At 41.6% G+C, this 10,931-nt stretch overlaps 1 protein-coding gene across 1 annotated transcript in view; it reads right to left on the bottom strand.

Moving 5' to 3' along the window:
* Window positions 1–7,321: 7,321 nt before the first annotated feature.
* Window positions 7,322–10,931, bottom strand: part of LOC114036188 (serum amyloid A protein) — a 4,650-nt gene continuing 1,040 nt past the window's right edge. The window contains exons 2-4 of the mRNA XM_027852619.1: window positions 10,659–10,774; window positions 9,922–10,060; window positions 7,322–7,592 (exon numbers count right to left, since the gene is read on the bottom strand). Coding sequence (XP_027708420.1) covers window positions 7,451–7,592; window positions 9,922–10,060; window positions 10,659–10,761 — 384 coding nt within the window. The 5' untranslated portion in view covers window positions 10,762–10,774 and the 3' untranslated portion in view covers window positions 7,322–7,450. The remainder of the gene's footprint in view (window positions 7,593–9,921; window positions 10,061–10,658; window positions 10,775–10,931) is intronic.

Raw genomic sequence — 10,931 nt, 5'->3', positions numbered from 1 at the left:
ATGTGGGAATAAAGGCGCTTCTGCTCAAACGCTTGTCTCCACGCCACCCCCACCCCATCCATGAGCCCCGTTCTTACCTTTCCATGCAGTCGCAGACCCTGGGATCACAGAGACCTTGTCTACTCCTTGGACGTCAGATCCCACACAGCCTCCATCCTCTACACACATCCATGGCATGGCACCCCGCCCCCAACCCACAGAGAGCCCTAGTTTAGGATGGTGACACCCACTGAAGTTTGAAGACAAGATTTTCTCCAATTTGAGGTCTGTCCCCACCCACTACACCATGTGACTGAATGAGGATGGGGAGGAGGGGGCAGAAAATGTCCTTAAGGGTCACTCTGCTGAGTGGCCCCTTTGGACAGCTTCTCTTTCCCCAAACAACTGCCCCCCACCCCCACCTTGAGGCCGGGGCAGATGGACAGACTCTGGAGCAGTCGGACACACAGGGTGATTATACTTAGTTTCTCCAGGGACTTGGAGCCAGTGTCCCAGGCCCTGGGGAGGAGGGAAGGGCAGGCAGAGATAAAAGCAGGTTACCCTGGAGAGGAGGAGAGTCCAGACAAAGCCAGACACTGTGAGCCATAGAAGAGATTCACAGGTACTGGCCCATCCATTAGAAATGGATCACTAAGTTACCCAAGCAGGACTCAAGGGAAGGCGCAGCTGTCCTGTGCCATGACTGCCCTGACACTCCCCAGAGATCTGCAAGAATTCACTCCAAATCTTTCATTTGAATGGAGAACTCTTGTCTGGTTATCAGCCTCACCTGAAACAAGAATAGCCAGTACTTATATAGGGTTCTACAGCACTTTAAGGTTTACAACACACTTTGCATATGTTATGTCATCTGGCATATGTTGGCAGGGCAGAATATGCTTTGTGTGCCGGGCACAAGGAACAAATGCTCCTAAGCATATGGGAGATTATAGCTTGACCAGCATATGCACGCAGGAAGAAGTCAGGAGCGGCACACACGTTCTTACACTCAAAGATGTCCAAGATATACTCGTTAGAATCTCCAAGGAAAGAAAATCTTGATTTTTTGTCCTGATCACTCACACTCAAAAGTCACAAATTATTCCCCCCCACCTTAGGCCTCATTTCTTCACCTCTAAAATGTCAAAAGTAATTCAGCCCTACAGCCTTGCACACCTTTCCAAATATTATCACCTATACTTCCCCTAGAGCATAGGCAGTACTCTGCACTCTTGTCGACCTGAACTACTTACTCTGTCCTTCCTTCTCAGCCCCTCTTCCAACCAGTTCTGTGTTTTCTTGCTTACAAATATTTGGAATGTCTTTGGGTCCCCTCATTCTACCCATATTTTAATTCTGAGCTCAGGTGCCACCTCTTTATTGGAGGCTTTCTTGGTATCTACAAGCATAGTACTTTGTTTTGTAACTTTCTAATGCACTTGCTATGTATGAGTATGTATTCTAGCTATGTCCTTTCTAATGTACTTGCTATGTATCAGTGTGTATTCTAGCTATGTCCTTTCTAATGCACTTGCTATGTATCAGTGTGTATTCTAGCTATGCCCTTTCTAATGCACTTGCTATGTATGAGTATGTATTCTAGCTATGCCCTTTCTAATGCACTTGCTATGTATCAGTGTGTATTCTAGTTATGCCCTTTCTAGTGCACTTGCTATGTATGAGTATGTATTCTAGCTATGCCCTTTCTAATGCACTTGCTATGTATCAGTGCACACTCTAGCTATCTATATTTGAGTCTCATCTTCAGAGGTACTCCGAGCTCCTGACATGCAGAGCAAATCCAAATTCATAGGACAGTTTCAGAGTCTAAACATCATTATCATCAAAAACAACAACAACAAGCTTACTCACCTGGCTCTTGAGAAAGCTCCTGGACTGAATTCAGAATTTTGCCAAGCCTGGGAGAAGACACTTTCTTCAATTTTAACCATGAAAAAGTGATCACAGACAATCCTAAACACAAGAGGCCACAGGCCAAGTGAGAGAGAAGCCAAATTGTTCACCTCCCTTGGGGTCCTCTTGGCAATGATCTTGGCTCTGTGAACAATGGTGGCTCCCTCAAGCCTGGCTATCAGAAACCATCCCTTCCGCCTGTTCACCTGGACCCCTGCCTGATAGCTCCCTCCTACTCCTTCACCAAGGGAACCAGGTAAGAGACAGCCCTTTCTTTGTCACATAGACGACCGGTTCTTTTGTACTCAGCAAACCAGCTGGGCCAGCCCAACAGTGAAGACTGTGTGATTTAACTTTTGGGGGGAGATAGTCACCCTTCCCCCATGTCCCAGTAGAAGCAATATTCCTTGAGCAGTGAGGTAGAAGAACACAGGTGGAATATAACTACCTCCCCCAATCAGCTCCCTCTCACAGACTTAAACTGTGTAAATACCACGGATAAACATCCCTGAAGAACAAAGGTGCATCTTTGACAGCTCAAATCCCTTAAAATGAATAACAAGCTCTACTCTGGCTAGACTGAACTTTGGTTATATTGAATGTTGCTTAAAATGAGTGAACCCTCAGTTAGAATTTGGAAGTCTTTTGTTTTAGAATTTGTTGAAATGTGATGTGATCTGATTGATAAAAAGAAGTATGGTACCATAGAAAGAGTATGGCCTCTGGAGTCAGAGGACCTAGGTCCTCTGTGACTTTGGGCAAATTACTTAGTTTTGTCATCTGTAAAATGGAGTGGGGGCAGTGCTAGCTTCAATGGCTTCTGAAGTCTCTTCAAGATCTATGATCTATACCTTAAAAGCACTGCCTTGATATTTTTGATTTGCAAGTTGTACATCTTACACATCTATTTGGGAGAGTAGGGAATAGATTTTGTTCATAGGTCCTTGGTATTAACAGTCAATGTGGCAGCTAGTGGTGCATTGGATAAACTATTGGGCTGGGAATCAGGAAGACCTGAGTTCAAATACAGCCTCAGATACTTACTAGCTGTATGAGCCTGAGCCAGTCACTTAACTTTTGTCTGCCTCAATTTCCTCAACTGTCAAATGGGTTGTAATAATAGCACCTTCCTTCCAGGCTTGTGTGTGAGGATCAAATGAGATATTATGTGTTAAGTACTTAGCACAGTGACGGACACATAGTAGACACTTATTAAATAGTTGCTCTTTCCCTTTCTCCTTCCATCTCCTCCCCAATAAAGGGAGAATCTAACCATTAGGTTACCTGGAACAGGTGTCCAGGAGTAGTAGTTGGTATTTTACATTATGTTAATTATTCCAGTTCCCTTGATCACTCCCCAAATACAGAATGTATAGGTTAATTTTTTGGAGGGAAGGGTCACTTAGAAATACTCTGACACAATTAGCCATTATTCATTTCTATACTGTTCCACAACCCTGCCTGGGATAGGGGGCAGCTAAGTGTCACAATGGATAGAATACTGGGCTTAGAATCAGGAAGACTCATCTTCATGAGTTCAAATCCAGTTTCAGACACTTCCAAGTTGTGTGACCCTGGGCAAGTCACTTAACCCTGTTTGGCTCAGTTTCCTTATCTGTAAAATGAGCTGGAGAAGGAAATGACAAACCATTCCAGTATCTTTGCTAAGAAAACCCCAAATGGGGTCATGAAGAATCAGACATGACTGAAACAACCAAACAACAATTATAAATCCATAAGTCAAGACTGCAGAATGAAAAGTTACCTCCCTAGGTTACCTCCCTGAATCTACCTCCCTAATAACTTCCCAAACAAACATTAAAAAGCTAGATGAAGCAACAGTCCATGAAATGAAATCAGAGTAAACTCCACCATCTAGTCCGTGTCTACACAGGAAGGAAATTGCCTGAAGGTGATAGAAACTTTGTTTAGGGGAACCAGGAAAACTTCAAGCCAACCTGATCTCTGATTAAAAAAAAAAAAAACCAGACAATTCCAGCCCTGGACTGTCATAGCCATAGCAGAGGACCAGGCCAACTGTTAGTAAGTCCTTGTATAAGAAGACTGAGATGAGCAGAGGTTATTGAAAAGTATGTATGCTTTGGGGTCTCCCAGGAGGCCTCAAGCTACTTGTGATTCTGATATCCTTCCCAGACATAGCAGGGGACAATAGGCAATTCCTGATAGGTGACCACCCAAGGAGATTGGGACAGGAAGTGTCCAGGCCTCCAGCATTGGGGATCCCACTAGAATGCAGATTAAACTAATACTAGTGACCACACCAGGAATTCCAAGAGATGAAGATTAAATAGAGGCACCCAGGAACCCTCTAGGAGGCCTCAAACCAGGGTGACTTCTAATATCTCATCAGGATCTCTCAGGACCAATGCAGAGTAAAAGCCAACTCACAAATGGTATTTGAAAGGGGACAGAAATAAGACAGAGACAGACTCTGCTTAGGTAACCAGAACAGGGGAACCAGGAACCAGGTGCTCCACCCAAAACTGAGGCAAGTTGGTGGCAATGGAATCCGGAATGCAAAGGGCACAGGATCTGAACTGATTCATCTCATCTTAAAGAGCAAAAGGTGCCAGAAGTGGTTCCTGGCACACAGTCCCAATTTAAGAACTGTCTAGAGGCAGGAGGAAACAAGAAAAAAAGTTCTTACACAATAAAGAAATATCTGAGGTAGGAGAAACCTAAGCTGTAAACCCAAAACACTGTAGCAACTCCACAAGAACAATAGACAGAGAGTTAACAAAAAGAATGTTTTGGTTGCAAGTACTCCAAAAAAAAAAAAAAATAGAAGACAGGAAGCAAGAGATTAAAAAGTAAAATTGGAACTCCTAAGGAACAAATTGGAAGAAGAAAAATGAGCTCATAAGAAAAAACAAAAAACATGACACACATAGTAGACTCCCTGAGAAAACAGAATTGAGCAAACAGAACTTAGTGATTCAATAAAACAACCAAGAATATTAAAACAAAGCTAAAAGAAGGAAAACTTAAGACATGTTGTCTACTATCAAAAACAATTAAACTAAAAAGCAGGTCAATTAATGGATCATCAGGCTCCCTGAAAACCACAATCAAACAGAAATTCAAGATATATTTCAAGAAATCATAAAATAAAACTAATCAGATGTATTACAACTAATGGGCAGAGAAAAGAAAGAAAGAATTGACTGGTCACCTCCTGAAACAAGTATCAAACTGAGAGCTTCTAGGTCAAAGAAAAAATGCCACAAGCAAACAGAAAGAAATAGCTCAAATATCAAGATGCTACTCTCCGGATTATGCAAGACTAGTCTGCAACCACAAGAAAGGAAAGAATATCATGGAATACAATACAGACAGTTTTCACTTTGCATAAATTTACATTATACAAATTTACTACCCATGGGCAGGTGACAGTATCTGTGCCAGCCCAGGCTCTGGCTCCAACTCTGGCTTCCAGCAGGCATTGGAAGGTACCAGGGGTCCCCCACTCTGGGCACTGAAGTTGCTCTATCTGTGGGGGCCCAGGCACTAAAGCCACTCTGGCTGCAGGGACCTAAGAGACTCAGAGGGAGCAGAACCACTCAGAGCCCCATGAGGGGAAGGGGAGATCTGCAGAATTACCCACTTACATTAAGTGAGAACTGGTTGTGTACCAAAAGACAAAAGAAAAAGGCTTACCACCAAGAAAAAAAAAACTATTCTATAAAAATGAATAAAATCTTACATGAAGGAGAGTGGATCTTTTATAGGACAAAAGACCTTTAAGAATTTTTGATGAAAAGAATCTCTGAAACATAGGAGATGAGAGAAACCTGTAAATGAATAAATGAATGAAAAAGCATTTACTAAGCACTAATTATTGTTATTTATTTGAATAAATGCAAAAAGCCAAATGAGGATCAAATAAATTCTAATAGAGAAAGAAGAGAGAGGTGATTACATTTGTGATTCCATTCACTAACAGTTCAGAATAGTTTCTTCTGAGACTTATTTCTGAGAATTTATTATCCGCCAGTGAGGGGAAGAAGCCTTAAGCAGGGACAGTACCCTAGGTGACTAGACTGAAAAGAAGGTTAAAAAGGAGGCAGGGCAATGCAGAAGACACTAAGGAGAGTGGTCACTGGGCTTGGACATCAAGGGATCAGGACATGATGGTGAACAAGAAAGGGGCAAACAGTGACAACAAGGGGACAAAACATGGACAGCAAAGGGACAATAGACTAACAGTAACATCAAGTGGACTGGATATTGTAGGGCTTGTATACAGGGGAAGGAGACAGAAAACTGGGGCATCACATCACATCAAGGAGGCTGGGCATTTGTGCCTGGATACAGAAGGGCGGATACCAAGGTGATTAGAGATTGGAAATAGACACTATGGAGTTATAGAAGGACAAATATTAGATACCACAAACTGAGCATAAGGCTGTGGATATGTGACATGGAGAAACATTGGGTGGAAAAGCAGCTAGATAGTAGCTAAGTGGATAGAATTGGACCTAGAGTCAGGAAGACCGGAATTCAAATCTGTCCTCAGATACTCACTAGCTGCATGACTCTTGGCAAATAAGTCACTTAACTTCTGTCTGCCTGAGTTTCCTTGTCTGCAAAATGTGGGTAATAATAATAATAATAATAATTAATAATAATAATAATAATAATAATACCTGCCTTTCAGGGATGTAAGGATAAAATGAAATAATGTTTTTAAAGTGCCTTGCAAACCTTAAGTTATCATATAAATGCTAGTTGTTATTATTGTTGTTGTTTTTATTATTAATATGAAGAGGACATCGCTATTTTGTCAATATTTTTAAACAAAAGGTAATGGTACAAATATTGAGGGACAACCCCAAAGAGACTGGACACTGGAGGATGGATAATAAGAGGCAGACTCCGAGGGTTCATTACACAAGTAAAGGACACCAAGAGAGCAAGATACTAGAGAAGGAATACTCAGAGTAATGGTCACCAAGGAAGCTGGACACTAGGATTGGCCATGGGAGAAGGGTGGGGAGATATTGGGAAACCTGATTGGGAATATCTGAGTATGAAAAATGGAGACCCCAAGCTATCAGTAGCAAAGAGGAACAGGATGCCAGGGGTTTTATGGAGTTACTAAACGGAAGGAAATGAAGTCAAGTGGAATAGCAATGGGGTAGTAACTGGGGGTCTGTTCTGGAACCATATTCCTTTCTAAGTTTTATTATATCAAGCTTCCCCAAGAGTTGTCATGGGACACTCTTGGACAAGTCTTCTTGGGTGTCCAGTACCTCACTAGGAACAGGGTGAAATATGGACCCAAGGTCACTATGAGACCAAGTATAAGATGCCCAACCTGAGGTTTGACAGGAGCCAGAACCAGGGTCAAAGGACAATTGGTAATTTAGGTTCACTCTGGGTACAAAGAGAGTCAGGCAGGCTCATGATTGGTCAGAACTGCTGTTTATTGAATGTCTATGTGGCAGCAGGTACAGTTCTGTGTGTCCAGGAGACTCTTGACTCCAGGGGGATCTCACAATATACATGGAGAAGGGAACAAAAGGGAGAAGCCAGCTTAATATTTGGGATCCAGGCCTGCTGGTCTGAAGTGATTGGGATCTTTGCCACTTCGGCCCCATCTGTTGGCTTCCTGGTCTGCCGTGGAATCTTCTGCATTCCAGCCAAAGCTGCCTCCCTGTGCGAACTCCCGGGCATCACTGAAAGATAAGGAGTTTAAAGAAATCAGTGGTTCACTTCCAGACCAATACATCTGGGCTCTATCTTCCTCATCTCTGAGGAGAAAGAGGGCACTGTGATAAGAGGATGTAGAAGCCTGGGGGATGGTGGGGGATGGGGGTGGGAGGTGCTGCTGCTGTTGCTACTGCTGATTAATTATGCTCCCAAGCAGTGGGGGCTCAGAGCTCAACTCTGTGCTATGCATAGCTCAGCTCCTGCCAGAATCAGCCCAACGGGAATAAGTGACTTAGAAATCCTCCCTCACATGGCTAATGAGGGAATTGGTTTTGCTTGCTTATACATATTTGTAGTGAGTTTTGTTTTTCTTACCTTCTGAGTGGGTGGAAGTAGAGAAGGTGAGTGGGAGAGAATTCAAAAATGAAAATAAAATTAAATTTTTTAAAGAAATCATCTTTCAATTAATCTGTGCCAATAGGATGATAATGAAATGATAATGTCAAGTGAACTGATTTACTCAATGCCGTACCAAAAAGGGTTACTTTACATAATTTTAAAAAACAATAACGAAATTCATCTGGGGGAACCAAAGATCAAGAATCTCAAGGGAACTAATGAAAAATAGCGGGAAGGAAGGAGTACTAGCTCTGAAACTATGGAACAAAAAAATAATCATTAAAAGTCTTTCACACTGCTTTAAAAAAGAGTTGATCAGAGGAACAGATGAAGTACAAAAAATATAAATAAATACAGTAGCTTAGTGTTTGAGAAACCCAAAGACCCTGACAAGTAGGTTTGGATCTCACTATTTAATGAAAACTATTGGAAAAACTGGAAAATAGGCAGAAATTCGATGGAGGTGAACATTTTATACCACATACCACAGTAAGTTCCAACTGGGTATAAAACCCAGATATAAAAGTTCAAATCATCAACAAATTAGATGAAGAAGGAAGGGGATACCTTTCATAACTATGAAAAGGGAAAGAGTTCTTACACAAATCAGTAGAGAAAATCATGGGAGATAAAACAGGCTATTTCAATTATAGACAATTGAATGGCTTTTGCACAAACAAAAGGGATGAAGTTAAATTAAAAGAGAAACAGTTAACTGTAAAAAAAAAAAAGTCTTTGCGGCAAGTTCCTTGATAAAAGTCTGATGTCCAAGGTAACTACAGAGCTAATTCAAATATATAAGAACAAAAGTCCTTGTTCAATAGATAGTCAAAGGCCATGAATGGGAAGTTCTCAAAAGAAGAAAGGTAAGATAACTACAGCCATATAAAAACATCCCAAATCACTAACAGTCAGAGAAATATGCATTACAATAATTTTAAGGTTCCACCTCATCTACATCAGACCAAAAGGAAAAGATAACCAAAAAGGAAAATGATGATCCTGGGCAGGGCTGTGAGAGGGCTGGCAGACTAGTCCACTGTAGATGGAGCTGTCAATTGGTACAGACACTCTGGAAAGCAACTTGGACCTCTCTACCCAGTGAATAGATGTACAAAGAAGTGAATAGACCAGGAACACCATTTATTCAATGGATACTATGTTGTAAAGAGAAACAATTGTGAAAAACTAGGGACTCATTTCAACTCAGCAAACACACCAAATTCCAGAAGATCAATGATGAAATACATTTCTCTCATTTTGATGGGAAGCAAATGGGCTAGAGAGGCAGAATGAGGTATACACTCTCAACAAGTCAAATGTCTGCACTAATTTAGTTTGATGTTCATTTGTTATGAAGGAAAGTTTTCATAAAAATATTGTTGGGGAAGACTTTGAAAGAAAGAAATGAATGAAAAGAAAAGAAAAAATAGTATCAGGAAAGCATTTTAGAAAGCACAGGAGACAGCAGAAGGAAGTTTGAGGGTAGGCACTGACAACCAGGGCAGCTTTGGGACTAATATATTGAATAGATAATACACTTTTTACAACTTAAAAATTTTAAATTAAAATAATAGAGATTCACAGTAACATAAAAAGTCTTCTATTTTGTTATTCTCTATATATGGAAATGTTCCTATTCGATGGTGTCAGACAAGTTCAGAATAACTACAAATAAAAAAATGCTTAAAAAGAAAAAAAAAACAAATCCTCTCTCAAGCCTGACCTTCATTTGATACAAGGTCAATACTAACAGCACATTAGGCCCTGCTACTCTCTCTGTTGGCCAGACAAGACTGATGGCTGCTGATAGGACCCTGCTCTGGACACTGTGGGAAACAGAAGGAGGAGCCCTGCAGGCCTGCAGGGAGCTCATCCATGGGCTTTTCTAAGCCTCCCAGAGTCCCCAGACAGGCCAAATCTGCTCCACCTTCAACACCATTCCAAAATTCATACCTGATGACTTCAGCAATCCAGACCCCCCCAGGTCCTCTCTGGGCAGCATCATAGTTCCCACGAGCATGGAAGTATTTGTCTGAATTTTTAAAGTTGGCTTCACGCATGTCCCAGTAGGCCCTCCACATGTCCCCAGCACCTAGAAAGGGAACAGCAATGGAAGAGGCACACGAGTTACAAGTAGGACTCTAGCAACATGGGTCTGGTTCTAGCGGGGAACGAAACGTCTTCCTAGGTTCAAGTTTTTTTTAAATGGACGGCATGGGAAAGCATCTGCTCAACCATTGGTCCCCAATGGAAATGACAGATCAAGATGAATCTCATAAAATAAGTGTCCCTTCACTGTACTAATAATATCTAAAATATGAAGCAACGGACTCTGAAAACATATTTTTCCCTGAAAATATAATACATTAATTCCTCTTTTATTATTGCTCCATTTCTTTCAGATAGGATCCAGAATAGCAACTTCCACCTTAAGTTGAGCAAAAGATTCTTTCCTGTTTCATAACCATAGGGCTCACCAATGCAGCTGTACAATCTCTCTTTCCGCTGGGGGCAAGGTCCACACCACCAGCCCTGTTTTGCCATTGCTCAGGTTCCAGATTCTATTTCTGGCTGCATCTGCTACCACCTCTCCTTCTACCTTCCAGGTATCTTTCTTCCCTCCTCTCATCATTCACTGCTTCATGCAAAGCAACTCTATCAAAGGTGATGTGCTCTTGAAGAGGCCTTACCTTGACGAGCCTGATCCAGGAAGTCCAGAGACTCTTGAAACCAACCCTGGCTATTGACACACAGGACCAGGGAGAGGAGAAAGAGGCTTGTGACGAGTTTCATTGCTGCTGTCAGGCTGGAAGCAGGAAGGAGAGGGATGCTCAGAGAGACCTGCCAATGCTCATGAATTCCTTTTGGTTTTTTTTCTTTTTCTTTTTTTCATGTTCCTGTCTCTACATTTCCCTTTGTTTTCATGAAGCCCTTCCCTTTTTTTTTTTTTTTTTTTTTTTTTT

The sequence above is a fragment of the Vombatus ursinus genome, unplaced genomic scaffold, assembly GCF_900497805.2.
Source record: "Vombatus ursinus unplaced genomic scaffold, bare-nosed wombat genome assembly UNPS02009770.1, whole genome shotgun sequence".
Taxonomy (NCBI): domain Eukaryota; kingdom Metazoa; phylum Chordata; class Mammalia; order Diprotodontia; family Vombatidae; genus Vombatus; species Vombatus ursinus.
Note: the sequence above shows the minus strand (reverse complement) of the source record. Positions and strands in the feature narration are given on the sequence as shown.